The following is a 27,402-nucleotide window of genomic DNA, read 5'->3' as shown; positions in this document are numbered from 1 at the left end:
ACCCAACATTAGGCCAACGTCGATATCCAACGTCAGACAGACTTTTCATTTTGGTTACTTTCCAACACAACCTAAAAACAACGATAATAACGTCTAATGATGTTATAGCTTGACATAGTGTGGACGTTACCAATATGACGTCTATCAGACGTTGGAATTTGGTTGCCATACCTGACGAATAAATGTCAGTATTTGACATCAATATGACGTTTGTTTAAGCTCGACGTTGGATTTTGGTCACTTTCTAACACAACTTAAAACCAACTAAATATCAAGGTCATTTCACGCCATTACTGGACCTCAAAATAACAATGTCCTTAGACGATAGCGACCTTAATCTAACCTAATATTGATGTTCTACGACGGTATGTGTCTGCTGGGTTGTTGTGACGGAATTTTAATTTATCAAAAGCCACAGTTAGATACACACATTATTTGTGGAGAAAAAGTTTAATCAAAAACATAATCTGAATGTGTTTTTAAGGACACTATGTGAACATTGAAGCCAGTTTACAGCATTTAGGCATAAGAAAATATAATGTTTGTAACCAGGGTTGTAAGTAATGTGAGTTACGTAATAATATTACTTTTCTTATGCATTACTTTAAAAAATGAGATAAGTAACGCCATAGTAACTCACCGTATAAAGTAATTAAGTAACGCAATTAGTTACTTTTTTGGGGAGTAACTCAATATAGGAACAGATTACTTTCAAAAGTAACTTTCCCTAACACTGTAACTTTAAGCAAAATTAATTGTATTTAGGTATATATACGATGAAGACTATTCAGTGTTATTTTATAATATTGTATGCAGACGACCTCTACAAAATCATCGTAATCAATCTAAAATGATGAACTCTTTCCAGATAGAGCTATTCACTTCATCTGATGAGATTATACACAATATATTATAATTGTGATATGCATCAAAGAAAAATAAAACATCGCAATGTCAGTTTTATCAATATAACGTAGCCCTAATTTCTAGTGTGTTTTGGCACATATTCCAGTAGAATTTATTGATTTAAAAATGTCATAATATTAGCAAGAGAAAACATTTATTTATATTATAATCATTACAAGTTTCTATTATGGTTTTTATTGTTGTTATTGTTTTCAGTATGCAGGGATGAATTGTGTAAGCACACTGTGCTCTTTTAGTCACGAGTTTCAATGGCTGTGGGATGGGAATGTGTTTAACAATGAAGTCGCTTTTTTGTGGTAATTAGTTTTTAAATGAAGCGTACACACACAATGCATGGTGAGTTGGTTCTAGCTCAGCAAAATAAGGACTCATCAAGGACACTTCTCGCATTTCTCTAGTGCTGACGGTACTGAATGTAATCTTGGTGTTTTCTCATGATAATGCAGCTGTGGGCCAAACATTTCCAAACCACTTCACTATATCAGGCTCTCCAAACCACAACCAATATTAGGTTTTGCAAGCAGAATGCACAAACGCCAGCAATCATAGAGGTCTACTTTTTCTAAAATCAAAGCACATATTTTCACAAATGGTTTTATTGCGTTGTTTGAAATTACGTGCATTTTAACTCCCTTATATTTCCTTGTCATGTTGTCCTTTTGGGTTTTGAAGAAATAATTGAGAAACTATAGAGTTTTTATAATTGAGATGACTTCGATAGATTGAAAATGCCACAAAAATAAATAATAATATATTAAATTATTAATTAAAACATGATTTTATTACATTTTTGATGAAATAAATTAAATATTTAATCATTCTCCACAGTGTTTTAGAAGTGGCATAAGAAATCTGAGCTCAGCTGTACATTTCAATTCAAGAAATATTTAAGTACATTTTTCATGATTTCGAACAATCAAATGCATTTTAGTTTATAATTTAATGATCATGTTTTATAAAACTTATATTAATAATTTTCTTTTTAAAAATCTTGATGATATTAAACCATTAACCAGTTCAGTGTGCAGTCTTTGCAAACAGAAGTCTGAAGTTTTCATGTCCAATTTTTTCGTGTTCAAAAAATTTGTCACGCACACAAACCTTGCACACCAAATCTGATGCATAACCTCAGTAATGTTACTTTATAATCTTTCACAAATTGTTTATATTGAAATCAGTATCTACCAGCCTGGTTTCCGAGCTTGTCCGCAATCATCTGCCACAATCTGTCGTTGTCTGCTGTGTCTTCATGTTCCATATTTTCCTTATCATAAAGCGCTTTGTGTTGCGAGACCAAGTGGATTAGTTTCTGCAATGCCATTTTAGATTTTGCTTTTTGCTTATAAGTCGGCTTACTATGACTGACACATCGTGAGATCGAATTTATTTTTGAACATGCGAAAATTACGGATGAAAATTTCGATTCAGTGTACAATAACCTTTAGAGTCAATCCACATCTTTAGCAGATGGTATTAGAGATGAGTTATTTTTATTTTGCCTGTATATTTTTGGACTCTTAAAGTGCAAATAGACAATGACCTGCATTTTATGAATCTCCAAATCTTCATAAGATTTAAGGCCCTAACATACACCTGGTGCAATAAGGTGCAAGAAGTGTTTTGCATGATTTGTTGCTATTTTCAGACCAGCGTAACCCTAATTTTATGTTTTGTGGCCCATTTTTAAACAACAAATAATTTGCGCTACTTTGTGGACTCATGGGGTCTAAAAAGGTGTTAAGGCGCATTGTTGGCACATTGCTATTTTAAGAAACTGAAACAGACTGCGCCATTAACCAAGTAAAAGCTGGTCTAAAGTCTTTTCCGTCTTTAGCAAAAATTAGCAAAAGTGTATTCGGACATGCCCTTAATACTTTTGCGCTATGTGCTTTAGACTTGCGCCTAGATCGTTAAAATAGAGTGCATGATGTCCTACTTAACAAAAAGGTCTTGGTGTGAAGATGATAAAATTAAGAGCAACAGCTCATTTCTGAGCAAATATCCCTTTAAGTAAAAATATTTGAAAAGGAAATGTAATGTATATAACCTCACTAAATCTAATTCATAACAATAAGAATTGTTTAATTCTTTAAAAAATAATATTTAAAAAGGGGGATTTTAAGACCAAACTACATTTGAAGAACTTCATTTTCAAGGCAATTACCTGTTAAAATGATTTGAACCACATTTCATAATTGCGCTTCCAGTCAGTCAGATTAAAATTCCAATTCATGTTCCTGTCAGGTCATGGACAGTTCATTTCCAACTCATAAATCAAAATGGAGGTGATTAAATTTAATATTTTTCCCAAGTCTGGATGACAAGTGTGCAGAGCGTCTTCCAATTCAGAAAAGAAGAAGTTTTTAAATTAAACAAATGGATTTGGGTTCATGCCAAAATGCAAAGCCAAACAAAAGGCATAATTGAAGTAAAGGGGGAAAAACAAATCAAGAAAGAAGATGCCAGGATGAGTAAGATGCCAAAGCTTATTAAAGGAGGTCAGTGTTAGCATGCTAATCTGGAGGAGGCAAACGCCTCTGGGCTGCTGTGTGCAACTGTGAAACAAACAGATTAAAATGTCTCACTGCCAAATAAACCTAAGCACACACACACACACATGAGCTCATAGATGATGTTATTACTGCCTGAGCAAAGCACTATGACGTTCAAGCTCATGCATATATATATTTCGCTCAGAGCAAACAGTCCTCAATGTTCTGCGGCTCAAGCTTGAGGTCTGATAAAGGACAAACGCTTTCGGTTGGTTCCTATCATGTTTGGGTTCCGTTCAGGTTTGCGATTAATAAAAAATGCTGCTAGTTATGAATATTTGATGATTTAAACTTGATCACACACTCCTCATCTGAGAGAAAGAGTCTGTGAGATAGGGCTTAAGAGTTTATTGCTGAGAGATGAAATGGAAAGAGATTGATTTTAGTCAAGGTCAAGTGAGGTCGCAATGTTTAAAAGTCAACAACAGACTCTGAGTAGCTTATAAGAGAAATACGACTCATTAAATTAGATGAAACAAGTACTCTACAGTAGAATAATTTACAGTGTATGGTTGAGGCCTGTGCTGATATTCAATATTGCAAATATATTGTGATAATGAACATGCAAGACGTTATCGTTGACACTTCCAATTACTTTGAATAATTATTTATTATTTAAGCTTTATTATTGAATAACTTTATTATTGAAGACTTATCAGGCTACATACTTTCACATTTTAATCTGGTCTATAACATTCTTCAATTTTCAGAATATTTATAGGCATATTGTTCATTAACACTGTACAACAAGGCTCCATTTGTTAACATTAGTTCATTTAACTAAACTCACAATGAACATTTCAAGAATTCACACTTAGCTCATGATTTATAAATAGCTTGTTTGCCAAGCTGTCTCGGGAGAGAGCCTTGAGCTCATGGGATCCTCGGGCCCAGGGCTCCCTACCTTTCGCAGGTCGATCTCAAAACTCCACCACCGCTGAGGCTAAGTTGAACTTTCTGAGAGAAGGACATTTAGAAAAATAGACTTAGGCATGTTTTGTCTATGCTAAAGAGCATATTTGGATAGTGGGAGGAAACCGGGGGAAACCCACGCAGACACGGGGAGAACATGTAAACTCCACACAGAAATACCAGATGGCCCAACGAGGACCCAAAGTCATTGGTATTCTTACTGTGAGGCAACAGTGCTAGTCACTGGGCCACCGTGCTGCCCATTATGGATAAAAGGAGGGGTCAATCATGAGTGCGTGCTCCCCTCAAAATTAGTTTAGTATTAAAATTCACTTCAAAAGCATTAATTAATCTTCAGTGATGTTCACTTCTATCAACTCATTTAAATCTGAATTTGTAATTGTTTTATTAAGTGGATTTAACTATAACAATTTAGTTTGTTTTAAAACTATGCTTTGCATAATGAACGTAACATAGGAAGAGTCTAGGAAGAGTAAAGAGGAACACATTTGAGTAAATAGGGACACACTCAACATATGTATGTGGTTAAGAAGAGGTTTGTGCCTTTTTTCTCCTGAAAACAATTTGTAAAAGAGCTGCAGAGTTGTGTGCAGAATTGTTTTTTATTTTTTAACAAAAACTGTCAGTCTGAACAGATTTCATGCTTTGATTAGATTTGACTTCTATTTTGTACAGTAAAGTTTTCATATATTTATTTTTGAATTCAATGTTAATTTTAAGCTTAACAGAAAATTAACTACTGCGTTCATTTTAATTCATTTTTTGCAACTGAAACTGGTTCAATGACCAAGTGATTTGGTTCTTTCAAACTGTTTTATTCAATGAATCATTCAGAAAAAAGTCCTCAATATATTTTAAATATAAAGATAAATTTATCTCTTTTAAAATTTATGTATATTTTTCTAAATTAAAATAATTTAAATATGCATTTTCCACCCAAGTTAATTTATTAAAAACACTTGTATGTTTGACAACAGTATTTCACCAATTCCTAACCACATCGGTCCAAACAACTACTACTAATTTGAACTAAAATCACTAAAAAGTAATGTATACATTTTAGTGAAGGGGTGTATAATTATTAAAATTCCCTACAGTCTATAATTATAAAATTCCCTATATAAACTGACAGTTTTTTTTCCTACTTAGAGTCTACAGACGTACAAGATGTCAGACTCTCAGAGACTTTCAATCCTGAAACATGGTGGTACTGGAGATTAAAGGGTTCCTGGTTTAATTCTTGATTTAACACCTAATTCTTCACCTTAATTCCTACAATCTGTTCTTCTCAACGTGTGTTTTGTCACCCTGATGCTCCATTGATTATCTCTTGACTTTTTCTATAGTATTGTGCTACATCTTCTTTTTGGCCAACTGAATAGTACGAAAAGCTTAAAGGGACAGTTCACCCAATAAAGTAAAGGTCCTCATCGTTTACTCACATTCAAGTGGTCTAAAGTTTTAGAGATTTCTTTGTTCTGTTAAACTCAAAACACAGTATTTTGCAGAACGTTAGGGGAAAAAATGTCCATTGACATTCATAGTTGGAACAGAGAAACTGTATGAAAGTACTGTAAATGTCAGTTTTTATTAGTTAAACAGAAAAAAATAAGCTCAAACAGGTTTGGAACAAGTGGGAGGTGATGGCAGAATTGAACTTGTGGGTTAACTATGCCTTTAATAATTCTCTTTTCTGAATATATGGCATTTTAGACTTACTTAACAGTAATTAATGTTACTTAACATTTCAATTAATGATGAAAATGAATAATAGGTATTAAGACTAATGTGGCTTGGAACTGATAAAGCATGCCAAAGGAACAAAAAAAAACTTTCTATTTATATTTAGCAATACACTGTATTTTTAAAAAGCTTATCTTACTTCAATATTTATTGATATTTATATAAGCAAGTTTATTTATTTATTTATTTATTTAATCTCATATGGGTTTACATTTTTGCATTTTGACTGAATCAAATTACCAATACGGTCTGTACCAGAAGCTATTGTATCACCAACTGGTTCAATCGACAGAATGATTTATTGCTTCGACCTCAAAACTGTGACATTCAACGTAGGATAATATTCTTCGGGCATGGATAATTGCAGAAAAAGATGGTCCACTTTAAGATTTCTGGCTGTGAAGATATTCTTGAAGCAAATAATGTCTAATTAAAGGGCAGTATTAGTGAGGAGGAGAGATGATAAAGACGGGGCAGCTCTACTGTACTGCAGCAGCGGGTGCTTTTGCTCTGTCCCAGTTCTGTTCCCTAGAGAGACTGATATAAAGATATGTGTTGAAGAATGACAGTGCAGCGGCCAGCGGCTCAAAGAACTGTAGTGGTGAGAAAAATCAGTCAATTTATCAACTGTTCAAGGAGACTAGGCTGGGTTTTAAAACAAAAATAGCTGTGAGTGTTAAGGTGCATAAAAAATGATGGTTAGGTATGAATTGTTCTTCGCTTTTGAAGTCACGATTTCACACACGGGCTCATTGGAAATACGCGCTTCAGCCTACATTTTTGTGAAACCACAAGAAATCTATTTAAACATGTTTGACTGTAGTTTCGAAGTCTAACTAAATGATATGGGGCAGTATGACGCGAACAAGTTTTGTTCCTTTTCACATTAATAATATTTACTGTGACAGATAAAGGATTTAACACCAAATAAATACCACAAAAGTCTTTTGTTTGTAATTTAATACATTTACTTCAACTATCTATCTCCATGTAGGCAACTTTTCTGGAGAGGTCAGTTTGCTCATTGCTTACTTTATACAGTGTTGTATTTGTGAGTGCTTGGGTTTGCGTTCGGTGAAGCATGGTTTTACAAAAGAGATAAAAGCAATGTAAAATCAAAGTAGAAATATTTAGGTGCAGTGCACTTTTTTAACATTTGGTACATATTTTACCCAATTTTAGATTGAAACAACCTAGTGTTTTTTTGAAAGTCAAATGTCTCTTATCAAAAGTAAAAAATAAAAAAAGTTTTTCACTGTTATTGGATGAAAGGTATACTCTACATGTTTACAGTCTTAGAAATGCTAAGTTGTTTCAAGTCAAATCTGGGTAAAATATGCTTAAAACCAACTTAAATGTTAAAATTGTTTTAAAGTAAACTTTTAACTCAATGTTTGGGTTAAATTTTTTTGGGTTGAAACATTCATTCATTCATTTTCCTTTGTTTATCAGAGGTCGCCACAATGGAATGAACCCCCAACTTATCAAGCATATGTTTAACACAGCGGATGCACTTCCAACTGCAACCTAGTACTGGGAAACATCCATACACTCTCATATACACTATGGGCAATTTAGCTTATTCAATTCACCTATACCGTCTTTGGACTGCGGGGGAAACCGGAGCACCCGGAGGAAACCCACGTGAAGACAGGAAGAACATGCAAACTCCACATTGAAATGCCTACTGGCCCAGCCGGGACTCAAACCAGCAACCGACTTGCTGTGAGGCGACAGTGCTAACCACTGAGCCACCCTGTTGCCCCCTTGGGTTGAAAAAAACTCAGCATTTTTTAGAGTTTGGTGAAGTTTTATCAAGTGAAACATCAGAGACTAAAAAAACAGATCTTGGAGTTTAAGAGTCAAAGCTTATTTGAGAAAGATAGCACATACCAAAAAAAAAGTTGGTATGTTAAATTTAAACCAGTGTTAAAATTTATTTGATCAAAAGACATGTGCACCAAACCTAAAATTCTTAAATGAATCATAGAGAATTTCTTAAATCTTTTCAGTTGTGATTACAGAATTTGTAATGCAATTAATCTAACTTAACTATAGATAGAAAATGTTTTTACAGGGCCATAAGGCACTAAACAGATTTTAACAGCGGTGGTTGTACTGCACATTATAGAAAACAATAGTAGGATCTATTCATTTTAAGTGAAGGAGAAAAAAAACTGGTCAATGTATTTTCAGTCACACTATACTTTCAGTTAAAATTCTTCTTACAAATAAACCATTAGATTTGACTAATAGCTCCTAATTTGATGTTTTTTAATAGTTATTAAGGTGGTAGTTCGGTTTAGGTATTAAATAGGATTAGGAATGTAAAATAACATTATGTAGAATATGTACTTTATAAATACCAATAAACAGCCAATAACTTAATAATAAGCAGGTAATAAACCACTAGTTACTAGTGATAATTGGTATTTAAACTAAAATGTTACCATATTTTCAACATTTAAATCTGTATCGTGTCTCGTGACATGACAAATAATGACCAGTAATCGATAATGAGAGATAATGAGATAATACGAGAAGATGATTCACTTAATTATTGATGAAAATATGTTTCACTTCCCTGAGAGACGCTTCAGTCTATGAGATCACAAGAGTATTGGAGAGACGTTTATGGTTTAAAAGTCAGTGTTTTTGCTTTGCAGTAGTTTCTATATGGCTTAAATTTACTGCATTTATTAATGCCTTAAATTAAAGTAGCGTAGAAAATGATTTCTTCAGTTTTCAAAAATGCACGATACAACACATTGAGTGTTTTTGTAATGTACGAAAATCTTACAAAACCATGTCAAATATATGTTTATTTTCTTATGATAATTTGTTTGTAATAGTTATGTGGAAGCTTTAATGATTCTAACCCCATCAAAACATAAGTCTTAAAGGAATAGTCCACCAACAAATGAAAATGTACTCACTATTTATTCACTCTCAAGTGGTTACAAAGCTTTATGAGTTTCTTTATTCCGCTGAACACAAAGGAAGATATTTTGAAGAAAGCTGAAAATCTGTAACCCCTGACATAGGCACAGAAAAAAACAGAAATACTATTGAAGTCAATGGTTCCAGGTTTTCAGCTTTTTTAAAAATATCTTCCTTTGTGTTCAACAGTAGAACTCAACAGTAGAACTCACAATTGGATGTGTATGACGATGATTGAATGTTTTAATTTTTGGTGAATTAGTCCTTTAATAAAATAATAATTAATGTAATAAAATCATATGGTTGGTTTTCTTCCTCAACATATTGCACTCTACATATAAAGTTGTTCGTTTATTGAGAAAGGCTTTCTGTAGGATGTGGTCAAGCAGACGAGAAGCTGGATGAGAGTCAGTGGACGTGGCAGACTGAGGGTCAGGGCTTTATGTGCCACATTACACAGCACACTGGTTAGTGAGAACAGATTAGTGAAGGTGCACTGAATTCAAGAGTCTGTTCTCAACTGTAAAATTATCACATAGGACGTGTTTATTTCGACTTGAATTCCCATGTATTTTCCTGACCTGAATTACTGGATTTTTAAAACTTGCTCACATTTTTGCACTCAAAGAATTGTATTTTCTTACCAACCTGAGCATATTTTATAGAATATTTTTTTCGATGGAACATTTTATATTTATTTGACTACAAAATTGACTCTATTCAAAATGTGTGTATGTTTTGAGTCCCACAAATATTTTAAATACCTTGTGTTATAGGTTGTATTGGTGTATCCGTCAAGAAAATTAGTACTTTTTGCTGGCTTAGTAGAATGCAGTTATAGTAATGTGTTAGTAGTAATGTGTTATAATAATATAATAAAGCATCTATTATGCATTTATCTTAGCAATAAAGCTCCATGGTTATTCCTGTATAATGTATTATCTGATATAACTGTTAGAGCGCAGTTGCTGTTAGTTCATTAATTAAAATTAGAGGGCTTGAATACGATACGTTTTACCTGTTTAGTGGTCTTCCAAGGTGAAAAGTGACCTGCAATGTAAAAGAACAAAACTTGAAATCTGCTGGATCTTTAGTGTAAGATTTAAAGTGGGAAACAACTCAAAAACCCTCAACGATAAGCTTTTATCAGACTGTTGTGGTTCATGCTGAGATGTTTATTCTTTAGTTATCCTATTATTTTCTTTAAAGTGAATCATAACAGTGAAGCACATTCAATCATTCTATTAATGTCTGCCAAATTATGTTAAATTGTTTTGCTGTTAAACATCGGAATAGTTCTAAGTGAATTAAATAATATTTAAAGTGCTCCAAATATCTCTAACATAAAAGAAACAATTAACTGATTCAATCGAAAAAATGTTGTCCTTTCAGAGTTCCTTTGCTTTTTTAAGGACAAGTGGTTATTGTTGGAGTATTTTATGTATCTGTTGAGCAAAAGAGGGATTTGAATGTAAAAAAACAAACAAGTAAGTTTGTCCTCAAGGACTGCATTAGTATTTGATGACAAAAATATATATATATTTAAAAAAACCTTCCATTGCAATCAATGAAACGACGCCCAAATCCAATGGCAGAGCACTGCTTATAATGCACGAAACTGCATCTTCGCACCACATCAAATACGCATCTTTCCCCTGGAGGAAAAACACGGGTTGAGATGAGGCGAAAGGCCATGAGCTGCTGAACTCTAATCATAACAAACAGGAAGAGCTGGCAGCGTAAAGCACCTCTCCTGGTATTAAGAGCTAAACAATACCCGCCGACATCAAACGACACATTCATGAATATTTTCTCTCTAAACTCTCCCAAATCGGCCTTGCAAATGCACAAAACAAACACACAGGCTATCCAGTGTCATACATTATGCTCCTACTCCCTCTTCGTCTTTCAAGTCTTACCAAAGATGACCTTCAGGAATGATCACGGCGATGCAAATGAACGGCTTGGAATTAGAGAATACGCAAATACTAAAGGCTGTGCAGTTAATCCAGTGAAGAATTAAGATTAGGGCAAAAGTTGTGTAGGGTATTCCAGTTCAAAAGAGCTAAACTGAGAGAAAACACTGGAAATTAGAGTGTATAATAGCCATTAAAATCTACATTATTCAAGCCAAACACTATAGAATACACAAGATATGTCACTCTTATAGTTTGGAATGGGGGAATATGCAATATACCAATATGGATGCTCTTAGTTAAACTGTAAAAGAAGAGTAAACTTATTGCCCTGTGTTATTAAATTTCAAATTTTTTTCCAAATATGAAATTAATGTTTACATATTTAAACAGATAAGTGCTGCACTTGAGACGGGAGGCATTTCAAAGATGGCCACCAAGTGAAATGACTTGCCTTGAAGGGACTTGACGAATGCAGTTCATTATTAAATGGTTCTTCATTGGTTTCGAAAACTTCCCCATATTATCAGAAACTATGGTCCCACTTTATATTAAATGGCATTAAATACTATGTACTTACATCAAAATATAAATACAATGTACTTAATTTGTTGCAGAACACTTGAAGTGGAATACTGGTAGAATTAGAGACAGGTTTGGTGGTATGGGTAGGTTTAAGGGTGGGTTAAGGTGTAAGGAATGGTCAACAGTTTACTTATAAACGTAATTACAAAAATAATTACAGATGTAGTTACATGCATGCTTTAATCAATCCTAAGTACAATGTAAAAACATGTATTTACTAAATAAGTACATTGTAACAAATGACTAATTTCAGTGCAAGTAAATATTAATTAAGGGCACTTGATATAAAGTGGGCCACTATATACAGTAGCATTCGTCAGTTGCTATTTTGATTATGCTGATTATATTAAGGCCTTTTGTTGTGATATTTAAAACAGTAATGAAATAATTGTGTGATATAATAATAATATGTGAGCCTTCATTAACTGATAATCTTGAATTAATAAACATTGTTAGTGTTTTACTGGATCTAGTGTTTTAATTCAAAACAGCAGCAAAGGTATATGCATGGTTTTGTGCAAAAAAAAATTGATAAATGTTGATAGAAGAATGGATTTACAGGAAGCCTATGTGGAGTATTTTGGGGTGGAGTACATTCTAATCAAAGTTAATAATCACACGCTGCTCCATTTTCTTCATGCTGCATTTCCAACACAAGCACAAGGCAAGTGGCTGATTAAAAAGCAAAGTGCAGCATGTAGCTGTCGGCTGGCCATGAGTCATCAAATAAGCAGTGCAGCGTCCAACAGAACTGGGCAAGAAATCGGTGACACGAGGAGAGAACAAATGAAGCTGAAGGAAGGTGTCTCCATGATGTGGGTAGAGAAATAAACTATAGAGACTAGAGAAAGCTCAAGCCTCATCAACGAACGAAAATAAAAGAGTATATGTATATTATATACTGCAAAACAACACAACAACTTGAAAACGCAGAAGTCCCACTTTATGGTCATACACTACTTAACTACATAGTAATTAAAGGCCACTTAATAAAAGTGAGATAAAAAAAAAGTGCACTGTAAAAACAGTAGATGTCGGTGCACAGAGATTGATGGATATAAATCACAATAAACAAAAAGAGCAAAGAGACAAAGATAAAATATAAGTGGACAAATGCACCCTGAATATGATTCGTAACATACTGTAGTTTGTTCACTTCACTAATCCTTATCAGCTCACCGATTTAGCTATTAAATATCTGAAACTAACATTTCGAGGCGCTGGTAAACGCACTGTATGACATTCATAAACATGTCTTAGATTCTGCAGACACATATTAAGCAGATTATGCTAATAACATTCATCAAACACCTTAAATCTGTCTGATGCAGGTAAGATGAGTAACTTATTGAATGAATATAGCAACTTATGAATAAAGTAATAAAGGTTCGAGCCTCGGCTGGGTCAGTTGGCATTTCTGTGTGGAGTTTGTATGTTCTCCACATGTTTGCGTGGGTTTCCTTCGGGTGCTCCGGTTTCCCCCACAAGTCCAAAGACATGTGGTACAGGTAAATTGGGTGTGCTAACATTGACCGTAGTGTATGAGTGTGTGAATGAGTGTGTGTGTGTGCTTCCCAGTGTGGGTTGTGGCTGGAAGGGCATCTGCTGCATAAAACATATGCTGGATAAGTTAGCGGGTCATTCCGCTGTGGTGACCCTAGATTAATAAAGGGACTAAGCCGAAAAGAAAATAAATGAATAAATGAAAGTTTAAGTGGATTGAACATAAAACAATTAAGTTGATCCCTTAAAAAACACTCAAGAATTTTGAATAAGTACTTTGAACAAACAGCAAACGTCATTTTTTGATTGCAGTAAATGGGTCCTACAGCACATTCTGCCATCTGGAAATTATTGTTGAGCTGCATAGTTTGCTATAATTTGCTATTCAATCATTTGAGATCATGTGGAAAAATACATATATTTATATATACTTATATATTATTCCATAACCTCCATAAACGCTACAACTAACTTACTGTTAATTATTATACTTATATATTTATATTATAATACATATTAAGCTAAAATTTGTTTTTTATTGAGACCAAAGTCATAGTTAATAGTGAATATGTGTTCACTGTGATGAAGTGTTGACCAAAAACAATAATATTATGCTATTGTTTTGCAAACAACAAATTGTTTTATGAACAATTTTGTGGATATTCAAGTTCAGCTAATTTTATTGTATTTAATTTTTTCTCCAAATGTCGGTCCGATTACCCTGTGAAAATGGTACGTTTTGAATATACTGTAAGTGTTTTTTCCAAAAGTTAAATTAAGTACATTATTGGTGAATAAAAGTTTAATTTCTTTAAAACACGTTTTTAATTAAAATGTATTAAGATCAGTGAATCATACTGGCCACAAACCTTTAAGCCAATATTGAACACACTTTCATAATACAGATTCACTATATAAAAGTTCTTTTTTATCATCCGGATATGTCTTTCTATTCATCCAGCCTCTCATGTGTGGGCTCTAATGCATACAGATTAAAATATGCTGTGGACAATTCAGGACATCTGATGTCCACTTTGCCGCAAATCAACGACTTGCTTACCGCCGAGTGCTGGCTTTATGACTGAGGCGCATTTCATTAACTAAACAAGATTTAAGCAGCACAGAGATCAGATGGGGATCATTCATCTTCATTTATTCATAATATACACACAGACCCAGCGGGCAGCAGTTTGACTGCTGAGTACATTGAGATATGCAGCTGGCAGCACAACATACACTCAGTGTATTGAAGGCCATACATGACATTCAACAGCAACACAAGTATAAGCTTTCTAATGGTATATATGGGTCTTCAACTTTTAGAATTTTTTTTAGATGTGAATTTTCATTCATTTCAAGCATTTGACTTGGCAAATTGTTTGGGAAATAAACTATGTAGTGATAACTGTTTCCTGATTTATATTGGTGATCCGCCATGTGAAGAAAGTTTGTTAAGACATAAAACTTCCCTAATGATGTTTCTCAAGTGGTGGAGTAACAACTTTCTTTGATAAGATGCATTTTTTTTATGAAAAAGTTTTATATTAGTGTTACACATTAGTGTTAGTGCTCATTTTAATATACAACCCCAAATCAGAAAGTTGTGACAGTACGGAAAACGCAAATAAAAAAGAAAGTAGTGATTTCTAAATTTACTTGGTCTTGTATTTCATTGCAGACAATACAACAGCACATTATTTAACATGTTCCTTATGAATTTTCTTTTATTAAATAAATATGCATTCTAATTTTGGTTCTTGCAACACTGTTACGGAAGCAGACGGACAAACAAGGGGAGTGAGTATAAACAATGTTTATTCCAACAGTAGAGTATTAATGAATATTGATGGAGCGATGAACGGAGTTTAGTGGAACTGATGATCCTCTTTGTCAGGTGGGATGACAAACACTGAAGGATGACCGAATGCACACACCAGAGGACTTGCGGGGAAGACAGACTGACGAGACACACAACGCTGACAGGACACCGGGAACACTGGACAGACTAGAAGGAAACAGAATAAAGTTAAGTATAATTGCTGAGATCGTAGGGGAGTGAAACCTAGGAAGTGGTTCACTCAGAGTCCGCTTCGTAGGAACGAGACCGGACACTGAGTGAAGTGAGGTGTGTGCTTATATAGTGAATGGGAGTGATTGGGTGCAGCTGTGCGTGGTTAATACTCAGGTGAAGGTGCTCGGTGCGTGATGTTGGTGGAAGAGCCTGGCCAATCCGTGACATTACCCCCCTCCCCAGGGCCCGCTCCTGAGGGCCTGAACCTCCGACGTCGTGGTGGTCTACCTCGTCCTCGAGGTGCTGGAAATTCTGGGTGATTGGAGTGGAACTCTTCCATAAGTGCGGGATCTAGTATATCGGATCTGGAGACCCATGACCTCTCTTCTGGACCGTATCCTTCCCAGTCGACGAGGTATTCAAGCTGACCACCACGACGCCGGGACCGTAGGATGTCCTTGACTTGGTAGATGGCCCCTTCTTCTAACATCAGGGGGGGAGGAGGTTCCTCTTCATGGCCAGGCTCTGTGGAGGGAATCAGAGGATCGTGAAAGGGTTTTAGAAGGGACACGTGGAATGTGGGGTGGATTCTGTACTGTGGTGGTAACTGTAATTTGTATGTGACGGGGTTGACCTGTTCCAGAATGGTGAAGGGACCAACAAATCTGGGACTTAATTTTCGGGAGGGCAGTCGCAACCGGATATCTCTGGTGGAGAGCCAGACCTTTTGTCCTGGAGTATAGATGGGGCCTGGAATCCTCCTCTTATCCGATACCTCCTTTGTTCTGCGTACTGCCCTCTGGAGATGATGATGAGCATCGTCCCAGACTCTCTCGCTCTCCCGGAACCAGTAATCCACTGCGGGGACATCAGATGGTGCGCCATCCCAGGGGAAGAGTGGAGGTTGGAACCCTAGGATGCACTGGAATGGCGTGAGTCCGGTGGTAGGTTGCCGCAGGGAATTCTGGGCGTATTCCGCCCAGCCCAGAAACTGGCTCCAGGAGTTTTGGTGACCGTGACAGAAGGTCCGGAGGAACCGCCCCACTTCCTGAATTTTCCTCTCTGTCTGGCCGTTGGTTTGGGGGTGATAGCCAGACGAGAGGCTTACGGTCACACCTAGGAGTCTGAAGAATGCTCTCCATAGTCTGGAGATAAATTGGGGTCCTCGATCCGAGACTATATCTTCTGGTAACCCAAAATTTCGAAAGACGTGGTTGAACAGGTTTTCGGCGGTCTCTAGGGCTGTGGGTATACCTTTCAAAGGAATCAAACGACAGAATTTAGAGAATCGATCTATGATGACTAGAATGCAGGTGTTACCTTCAGACAATGGGAGGTCTGTCATGAAGTCAACTCCTAGGTGTGACCAGGGGCGGTTTGGGATGGGCAAGGGATGGAGTTTACCAGCAGGTAGATGGCGAGGACTCTTTGCCATAGCGCATTCTCTGCAGCCCTGGACGTATCTTCTCACATCCCTCGCCATGTTCGGCCACCAAAAGCGTTGGGATAGCAGCGAGAGGGTGTTGTTGGCCCCAGGATGTCCTGTGCCCAGAGATGTATGGCTGGAATGAATGAGATCTACCCGTTGGTTTTCAGGGATGAAGCGTCGATTGGGGGGACAGCCCGGCGGAGTTCTGGATTCTGGAGTGGCGATTACTGTAGGAGCGGACCATTGGATGGGACAGATAGTGATCTGATCGGGAAGGATCTTGGCCGGTGTCTCAATAATTTCATGCTGGTCGTGAATTCTGGAAAGTGCGTCTGCTCGGATATTCTTTGAACCTGGTCGATATGAGATAGAGAACTGAAATCTGGAGAAGAACAATGACCAACGGGCCTGACGAGGACAGAGTCTTTTAGCATCTTTTAGGTATTGGAGATTTTTATGATCTGTGATCACCTGGAACGAATGTTTGGCCCCCTCCAACCAGTGTCGCCACTCCTCCAGGGCGAGCTTGATGGCCAGAAGTTCTCGATTCCCAATGTCATAGTTCCTTTCCGCCGGGCTGAGCTTCCGGGAGAAATAGGCACATGGATGGAGTAATGAAGGAGTACCGTGGTACTGGGACAGGATGGCTCCCACTCCGGTGGTCGATGCATCCACTTCGACCACAAACGGCAAGTCAGGATCAGGATGAGTCAGCAGTGGGGCTTGAGTGAAGGATTCTTTTAGGTTTTGGAAGGCTGCGGCGGCTTCGGGAGGCCAGGGTAGTGCTTTGGGTTTATTTTTCAACAGGTTGGTGAGCGGAGCGGTGATGAGACTGTAATTCTGGATGAAACGTCGGTAGAAATTAGCAAATCCTAGGAAACGTTGGAGTTCCTTTATGGTTTTTGGTTCGGGCCAGGAGATGACGGAAGTGACCTTCCCCTCGTCCATACGAACCCCTCTTTGATCGATGATGTACCCCAAGAACTGAACAGATGGTGAATGGAAGGAGCATTTTTCAGCCTTGAGGTACAGGCGGTGTTTCCTGAGGGTTTTCAGGACCTCCGCAACGTGGTGGCGATGTTCGGCCTCACTCCGGGAGTAAATCAGGATATCATCTATGTATACAATGACGAAGAGATGGAGGAACTCCCGGAGGACTTCGTGGATGAAGTTTTGGAATACGGAGGGGGCGTTAACCAGACCATAGGGCATGACCAGGTACTCGTAGTGTCCAGTAGGGGTCACAAACCCAGTCTTCCACTCGTCCCCCTCACGTATTCTCACCAGGTTATAGGCGCTGCGGAGGTCCAACTTGGTGAAAATTTTGGCGGATCTGAGTTGTTCCAGGGCCGCAGGGACGAGAGGAAGGGGATACCGGAACTTGACTGTTCCTTGATTTAGGGTTCTGTAATCGATACATGGCCGCAGCCCTCCATCCTTCTTAGCCACGAAGAAGAAACTTGAGGCAGCAGGTGACGTGGATGGACGGATATACCCCTGACTCAGAGCCTCATGGATGTACTCCTCCATTGCCTTGGTCTCCGGAAGGGACAACGGGTAGATCCTACCTCTGGGCATAGGAGCATCTGGAAGCAGGTCTATGGCGCAGTCCCATGGCCGATGTGGAGGTAGCTGGGAAGCTCTCTTGGGGCAAAACACATCCTCGTATGAGGAGTAGATCTTCGGGATCTGAATGGATATTTTCTCGACTGGACTTTCGACAGACGTGACGTAGACGGTAAGGGGTCTTCGAATTTGTAAGGGTAGATCAGGAAAACAGCTGGATCGGCATTCTTCTCCCCATCTCTTAATTTCTCCTGTGCCCCAAGAGAGGATGGGATCGTGCTTCACCAGCCACGGGCGCCCTAAGATGATATCCATCGATGCACCCTCCAGAACCAGAAATTGAATCTCCTCTTTGTGGAGCAGTCCTACTTGGAGATTGACGGGTTCACATTTTCGATGGATACGTGCCTGACAATGGATATCTTTGGTTATGGGCTGAATCTGATAGACGTGCGTCGAGGCTTCTGTGTTAAGCTGGAGTCTGCGACAGAGGGCGTGCGAGATGAAATTTCCTGCTGACCCGGAGTCGATGAGGGCTGTGACTGAAACTGAGACAGAAGGGGTAGTTAACTGGACATTAGTGGTGAGAGGATGCATCTTTTCAATAGGAGAACTGAACAAACTCACCACAGAGCGTGCTGGACGAATGGGACAGTCCAGCCTGACATGTCCTTTGGCGCCACAGTACATGCACAGACCCCGGGTCAGCCTCCTCTGTCGCTCGGTGATCGTGAGTCTACCAGATTCGATGATCATGGGTTCTGGTTCTGGAGGGACGGCTGGCTCTGGCGAACGGAGGAGTGCTTGGGATATTGGTGGAGGATCATGCTGGTAGACCCTCAGACGATCGGAACAGCGCAGAGAGTGTTGGATGAACTTCTCCAATCCCATCGTATCGTCGAGGGCGGCCAGCTGTAACCGGAGGCTGGGCTCTAGTCCGAACCGGTAGGTTGTGAGGAGAGATCGCTCATTCCAGCCGCTAGCAGCAGCCAGAGTTCGGAACCTGAGAGCATAATCCTGAGTGGACATGGCTCCCTGTTTGAGATGGTATAGCTGTTCTCCAGCTGCTACTTCAGCATCCGCGCGACCAAAAACCTCCTTGAAGTACTTTGTGAATGACTGAATGGAATTTGTTACCGGCCCAGACTGTTGCCAGATGGTTTCAGCCCACCGAAGAGCCGACCCAGAGAGGAGGGAGATGATGAAAGCGATTTTGGACCGATCTGTAGGGTATAACTCGGGTTGCATAGTGAATACCAGAGAACATTGCAGGAGAAATCCATTGCACTCCTCCGCCCCGCCAGAGTAGGGCGCTGGTCGAGCCATGGGACTGGATGAGTGGATGGACGGTGAAGAAGTGCTCGGTGCTGGTGGTGCTTCGGGAAGTGGAGCAGATGGTAGTAGCACTCTCTTCAATGAATCCACCAACTCCTGAAGGGGATCGTGAGTGCTCATGCTGTTGGTAGTTTATGGTCCGGTCTTCTGTTACGGAAGCAGACGGACAAACAAGGGGAGTGAGTATAAACAATGTTTATTCCAACAGTAGAGTATTAATGAATATTGATGGAGCGATGAACGGAGTTTAGTGGAACTGATGATCCTCTTTGTCAGGTGGGATGACAAACACTGAAGGATGACCGAATGCACACACCAGAGGACTTGCGGGGAAGACAGACTGACGAGACACACAACGCTGACAGGACACCGGGAACACTGGACAGACTAGAAGGAAACAGAATAAAGTTAAGTATAATTGCTGAGATCGTAGGGGAGTGAAACCTAGGAAGTGGTTCACTCAGAGTCCGCTTCGTAGGAACGAGACCGGACACTGAGTGAAGTGAGGTGTGTGCTTATATAGTGAATGGGAGTGATTGGGTGCAGCTGTGCGTGGTTAATACTCAGGTGAAGGTGCTCGGTGCGTGATGTTGGTGGAAGAGCCTGGCCAATCCGTGACAAACACATTTAAAAAAAAGATGTAACAGTAAAGCATTTACCACTTTGTAATGTTGCCATTCCTTTTCAAAACCCTTAAGACGCTTAGGGACTGAATACACCAAATGTTGAAGTGTTTTAGGTTTAATTTTATCCCATTCTTCCTGCAAAATGTCTTAAGGTGGTCAACATGTTTCCAATGTGTGAGGGTCCATCCCAGATGCCTCCGAGCCCAGAGAAGTTAAGCTTCTGTACACTGTTAACATAGGGCTTCCTTTTGGCACAGTACAGTTTTAACTGGCATTTTTTGGATGTAAACATATTGTGGTACTTGACACAGGTTTGCTAAAGTCCTGAGCCCATGTGGTGATAACGCTTAGAGATATATGATAATTCTTGATGCAGTGCCACCTAAAGAATCGGAGATCACGGTTGTTCGCCTTGGACTTGTACTCTTGTCCTTTACGCACTGAAATTCCTCCAGATTCCTTGAATATTTTTGTTATGTTATGCACTGTTGAAGGTGAAATAGACAAAAGTCTTCCTATCTTTCTTTGAGGAACATTGTTTTTAAATATTTTAATAATTTTCTCATGTATTTGTTGGCAAAATGGCAATCCTCGGCCCATCTTTGCTCCTAAAGGACTAGATCTTTCTTGGATGCTGCTTTTGTAGCAAATCATAATTACAATCACCTGTTGACATCACCTGTTTTAAATCACATTATTATTAAACCAATTTCCCTGATTACTAGTCCTTAAAATGCCCCTGTCCCAAACATTTTTTGGAATTTTGGATTTTTGTCTGAATGACAGGAAAACATGTTTATTTACGAATGAAATGAAGCTGACTAGACAAAACATGGAATATTTTGTGTTCATATTGTTTGCAATGAAATACAGACAAACTAAATTTAGAAATCACTACTTTCTTTTTTATCTGCGTTTTCCATACTGTCCCAACTTTCTGATTTGGGGTTGTAAATGAAAACCATGAATGTATAGCCTTGTTTTTCAAAAGCTTTGAAACAGATGTTAGAAAACAGATTTGATGCTTGTATTTGCATATGTCTGTTGGAATGATAAATTCGGGAAACATCAAATCACTGAACTATGCTTGTAACAACAGAACTTACAGTTTTAGTTAGCTAATGATGGTTTTGGAAAACATACCCCAAGTCATTAAAACAATAAGAAACAATATGTCATTTGTGCAAGCAGCTAATTATGTTTTAACCTGTTAAAGTTGATGTATAAATAATGATATCGCAATCATATAGTGTGTGAGCTGTTATTGAATTATTATCTATGACTGCATAACCAATCAAAATTGAAATGTTCAAAATACAGTCCAATTCAAACTAAATGTGTTTCGTTTAAGCTTCTTTTTGTTATTTCAAACTCACAAAACTGATATTTACATTTACCAGTACATTGGGTTGAACCCACAGTTGCTATGCTACTATAACATAACACATCCCAATCAAGCTACAAGGACACAAATTTAAGCATTGATGAAAGCACACAATGCATTATGTCTTTTCTTGCATTAAGGGCAGTTTTTGCACTTTTATGGGTCATATTTCAGGAAATAAACAAATTCCCTACACAGTCATATAGTTAGAGGATATTTTGAAATGGCTAAAACCATGTGCACTACTTACAATATGGTAATTTTTAATTATCACCAAATTTCATTGATTGACACAAATTATCTTTATATACAAACTTGTTGCTTTTTTGAAATTTGATTTGTTATGTGAGCATTGTATGTGTGTGTGCAGTCATATTCACTGTCAATTCCCCATAAGCTCCTTTTGAAAATTGTGAAGCATGTGTCTGGTAAGCTAATGGTCCCATGCCTATATCTCAGTTAATGGGTATAAATCAGCTAATGAGAATATCAGTAGAGCTGGAGCTAATTAGCTCTTTGATGAGACGCTGAGAGGCGTTTGTTTTCCTCAACCAGCTAAGAGTCATCTGCTTCTGTCACACACACACACACACACATTAAGAGGATGGACAGTGTTGCTAGTAAATACGACATTTGTTAAGCTGGATTGATCACACAATATTAAATATCAATGCACGCTTTAAAATATAATTTGAACAGTGTACTCTTATTTTATCAAACACACACACACACGCACTAAACTACTAAACTAGACAGCACACCAACTGCAACCAAAATAGCAGATGCTTTAGCTGGTGGCTATGACAACAGAGAGACAGGAAGCACAAAACTGAATGATATCCATCACCTTGTGTATCCACATTTACAGATGACTCAAACACAAATGTTCTCTCGGGGCTCCAGAAAAACAGCTTGACAAAGTTTCCCTAAATGAGATGGTGAAAGTAAACGTCACCATGAAAATCTTAATAAAGGCATAAACACATTAAGTGTGTTTATTTGCTGAAATTCGTATTAAAATCTGTTTTATTTATATTGTGCAACGTATATTTGTAAAGTCTATGTGCATAAAGTAGTAGATATATTGGAAAGGGGAGAAACAATAAATCGATGTAATATTTAATATTTAATATGCTGTAATATTTAAATAATTTTCCATTAAAAATGTGTGAAGGTCACGTGACCATCAGAAAGAACCAGGGAAGAACGCAGCATCTCAATTCTCACAGGACACGTTCTCTGTTCTCGCGGTCCCCTGAGTTCGTTCTTCTGAGGACACCTGGCAAGACCGGTCTTCACAAGAACGCAAGTCTGTTCTCTGCGTTCTTGGAACTAAGAAACAGCCCATGTCTCCTTAACCAAACACACCTGATTCAGATTCTCAGTTCATTAGCAGAGACTGAAAGACCTGGGCTGTTTCTCAATAGGCGCTCTTCAGTGATCTTGTGTCCTCGTGTTCTATTGTAACGTCATTAACATCTGCTAAACATCTTCCAAAACTCACGACCGCAAGAACGGAGGATGATGAAGTTCCCAGATGTGTTCTTGGTGTCGAGGAAGCACCGATGCAGACTTGAACCGAACTCACTTTATAAGTGCCAGAAGTCATTGCGACTGGGGGTGGGAAGCGCAGCATCTATCTATAAAGTTCGGCGATATAACTTATATACCTCAGGAGTTTCCCTAAATGAGATGGAGAAAGTAAACATTAACATGAAAATCTTATTAAAGGCATAAACACATTAAGTGTGTTTATTTGCTGAAATTCGTGTTAAAATCGGTTTATTTGTATTGTGCAACGTATATATTGGTAAAGTCTTTATGCATAGTATATATTGTGAAAAGGGGAAAACCAATAAATCGTTGTATGAATGCTGTAATGTAAAGCAATGAAATATATAATCTGGCCACTGTGTACTGTAAAGCACCTTCCAAACGGGGGTCTCCTATTGTAGAAGCATGTTATTGGAACCCTCCAGATTTACTGTTGGACCCCTTCAAGCCTTCAGCCCAATGCACTCAGCCACCCTTTAATACTCCCATTTAGGGATAAAGTAATTTTATTCTGGAAATCTTTATCTTTCTTCTGGGCATCATTATCAATGTTCTGTTGAGCGGTCTGTCATACAGTACCAAGGCTGTCATAGTGCCGCACCAAGGGGCATTTCAGTGCAACAATTATCTGATAGCAATAAGACCCTCACCAAATAAGCCAATCGTGGAAACGGCAGATGGCGCTCTGGCAGGGAATGCAATAATCAATGGATTCTGGTTAGAGACTCTGATACTGAAGCAGCTCTTCAAAGACAGATCCGACTGATAACCGTTCCAGGGGAACAAGCCAAAATGCACTTAAATCAGCAGCCAAGGGCATTTTCACAAGTGAAGAGTGCTAGACATGTGGGGCAGTGAAATTATTGCAGAGACAAAGAGATCTGGCAGTAAAGCCACATCACCATCTGGACATTATGAATGAGACATTTACAAACAATCAACCCTCTGTTACTCCACGGATGAGCTTTGAGATTTAGCTTTAGACTCCTGCACCAAAGACTGAAGAAAAGACAAAATGGGAAACTGTCAGCAGGGATGCACGAAAAAGGCGTGTAATAAAAAGAGAGACAGAGAGGATGGACCAAACTATTCACGAGAGACTCACATTTGCACTAGTGTAATTAGAAAGGATGGCCAGTGTCCAGTGGTGAGACAGAGGGGCCAAATTGCGGCACATTAAGAAGTGGCACATCATTTTACTGGAGCACTGACAGTTTTATTAGGGCGTATAATAGGCTGTCTAAATGCTCCTGAACCGTTCTAGTGATTGGATTCGTAGAGAAGCCTTTAAGTGTTGGCATTACACATCTCTCCTTGTGAGTGAGCTACGCTTTGTGTCATTGACTCACACCAGGATAAGAGGTAAAATGGAGAAGGCCTGTTTATTGTCTCTTTGGCAAACTGCATGCGTTTCTTGCTATAACATAATGTGTGCTAGCTCCTTTCTCGTATGGCAAAACATGATTTAGTCAAGCAGGACATTTTCACTCATCCATCTAGAGCATAGGTCTCAAACTCAATTCCTGGAGGGCTGCAGTTCTGCATAGTTTAGCTTCAACCACCTCCAAATCCCACCTGCTTAAAAGTCTATAGTAGTCGTGAACAACTTGATAAGTTGGGTCAGCTGTGTTTGATTAGGGTTGGAGAAAAACTGTGTAGAGCTGGGGCCCTCCAGGAAGGTCTCTAGTTTGAGACCTATGATCTAGAGCATTTCCTTGTCTGAGACACTGGGACATGCTCCAGCATTCCTACAACCATACCATAGATAGGACATGTCATTTGAAGACCATGATTTTGGATTAGCATCCTTTACTATGCCAAATATTAGCAACAATCTATAACAAACCATGACCAAAACCCATGGTCTATGCATTCTATCACCCTGAACTCTGATCCTAACCCCAGCATTTTATTTCTAATTGTAATCCCAAACAATTTTCTTCTATAATTTGTTAATCAAACCTGGATCCTAACCCACATGACCAACTTCTAGTCCAAACCCCAAACCAAATCCATAGCTGACTCTCTGATCTTTTCATTAAACACAAACACCATATTCTAAACCATATTTTTTAAACCCTGATTCAAAACTGAAAACCTCTTGTGCTGGGCTCACACTAAAGGTGAATTTAAGCCTTAACACAGGTAAACTCCATGCAAAATCAATGCAAACATGCAAATAGAAGCAAATTTCCGCCGAATGACACAGAATGTGTTTCGTAATATTTCAGAAAGTATGCAGATTTTGCCGCAATCATGTTTTCCATGCAAGTTCAAAATATTCAACCTGAGCTAAAACATTGTCTGAGATGAAAAACAGTCCATAAGTAATCTAGAGCAAGTGATGCAATGTGTGTGTACACATTTGGTGTGAACTCAGCATTACTCCCATCCCTGCATTTACACCAAGATTAAATCCCTTAGCAACAACTCCTTTTCCAAACACCAACCCAAATCCACTTTTTCCAAATACCAACCCAAATCCACCTTTTCCAAACACCAACCCAAATCCACCTGTCTCTGATCCATTCATGGATCCCAGACCAAATTCAATTCATATAACCACAATTTCTAACCACAATTCAAAACTAAAAAACTCTTACTACCATTTATTAATGTGACCAGAATCCTAACCCTCTCAGCAACAACTTCTTTTTCCAAACCCCAACATAAATCAATCATTGATAATTTCACAGAACCCTGATTCAAGTCCTAAAATCCAGACTTTAACCCAAAGCTTTACCTCTGACTCCAAACCCTGATAAACTGAACCCTGATAGATGAATCTTGATCCCAAACTGCTTAGTCTCACCTCTTAATCCTCCATCGACTGTAACCCTCAGCCTATTCCAAACCTAATCCCATATCCACCACAGACTCTATGACCCTTCCACTAAACCCCAAACTTTGAATACTAATTCTTGTCCATATCGTTATCAAATTCAAACTTCTTACTCCCAACAGTACCTTACTCCCTCAGCACAAATTCCTATTCAAACCCCAATCCAAAATTAATTATAGACTCCCTGATCCTTTCATTAAACATTCAACTTCAAGATTGTTAAACTAACCCATAGCCTATCTATCTCGTATGGTTATTCATCCTCAGCACCAACTACAAATCCAAGCCTAATCCCTAACTTCAAATGTAAAATTGTGAAACTTTAAGACTTTAACAAATAACATTATAATTATCTTCGCTTTTAGGGATTGTTTGAGTTCAGCCATTTTAGGTCAAGACAAATCATTTAGATGTTTTGTGAACGGGATAAAATAATGAATTTAAAAAAACTCTCACTATTCACTCTTATACAAGATGTCTAGTGAATTCAATTTTCCTAACACAATACACAACTGCATGGCTTCAGAAGACTTGGAATAGTGTGCATCAAGAGGGAGAAAGGGCAGAAAGATGTGAGAATAAATACAGACGGAAGCAGCTTTGAATAAAACTGACCCTGTGACTTGGCTTGACAGAAACTGTTGATTTGTGGAAATCCACTTCTGTTCCCCGTATGTCAGTCATGGCATGTTGGAACAGACGGATGTTAAACTCGAGAGTAAGCGTGATGCTACAGGCTGTTAAGCGTTTCAGGGCTAACTGCAGTCTGTCTGATTATGACGAGAATGAGAATGGGACAGATTGCTGATGTACGGGACATCAGAGCATGATTGTATTCAAGTAACCACAATGACCTTCAAGCTCGCTGATTCTGTTTGTGGATCAGAATAGTGTCTGCTCACATGCACTGAAAACAAAACATACGCCAATGTTAAGGGTCAGTGCCCTTTTAAACACACTCGGTCATGCTGTTTCATTACATTTCATACAATCTCACAACAGCAAATAGGAAAAGTCTATGGGAGAAAGAGCTTTTTCATTCAAAGTCCTCACATTATGAAATCACTTCCTTTCACAGTCGCTCCAGGATTTTGCGATCGCTGAATTCATCGCAAAATTAAGCAAACTCATTGTAAATTAAGGTAAATTCGGGGACTAGACACTTTATATAATGTCATTACGACATATTTTCACCCAAAACAATGCCCATTTGGAAGCAAACATCCCTCGCTAAACAATGATTTTAATCACAACAATATTGTAGTAGCCAGTATATACCTTTACGCTGGTCTGTAACTCGGCATTTAACCAGATGAAGAAGACACCGCATGTTAAATATGAGTAAACATACAAAGTCGCATTTACCTACAAACCCGATTCACGGCTGTTGCGCAGATCCTTGTATTTCTATTTACCTATCTATACATGTAAAAACAACAACACTTCTTTACTTTATTATTTGTGTAATGATTCAGAGGATTTTGATCTTTGAACTGTTGTGCAGACATAATTTATACAGATATATGCATTCAAGATTTTACATACAGTATCTTTTA

General features: G+C 38.2%; 1 protein-coding gene across 1 annotated transcript in view; it reads right to left on the bottom strand.

The window, feature by feature from the left end:
- Nucleotides 1-27,402, bottom strand: part of magi2a (membrane associated guanylate kinase, WW and PDZ domain containing 2a) — a 345,845-nt gene that overhangs the window by 46,188 nt on the left and 272,255 nt on the right. Inside the window, exon 12 of the mRNA XM_056455551.1 lies at nt 10,114-10,145. Within this exon, the coding sequence (XP_056311526.1) occupies nt 10,114-10,145 (32 nt within the window). The remainder of the gene's footprint in view (nt 1-10,113; nt 10,146-27,402) is intronic.

This window comes from Danio aesculapii, chromosome 4, assembly GCF_903798145.1.
Source record: "Danio aesculapii chromosome 4, fDanAes4.1, whole genome shotgun sequence".
NCBI lineage: Eukaryota > Metazoa > Chordata > Actinopteri > Cypriniformes > Danionidae > Danio > Danio aesculapii.
Note: the sequence above shows the minus strand (reverse complement) of the source record. Positions and strands in the feature narration are given on the sequence as shown.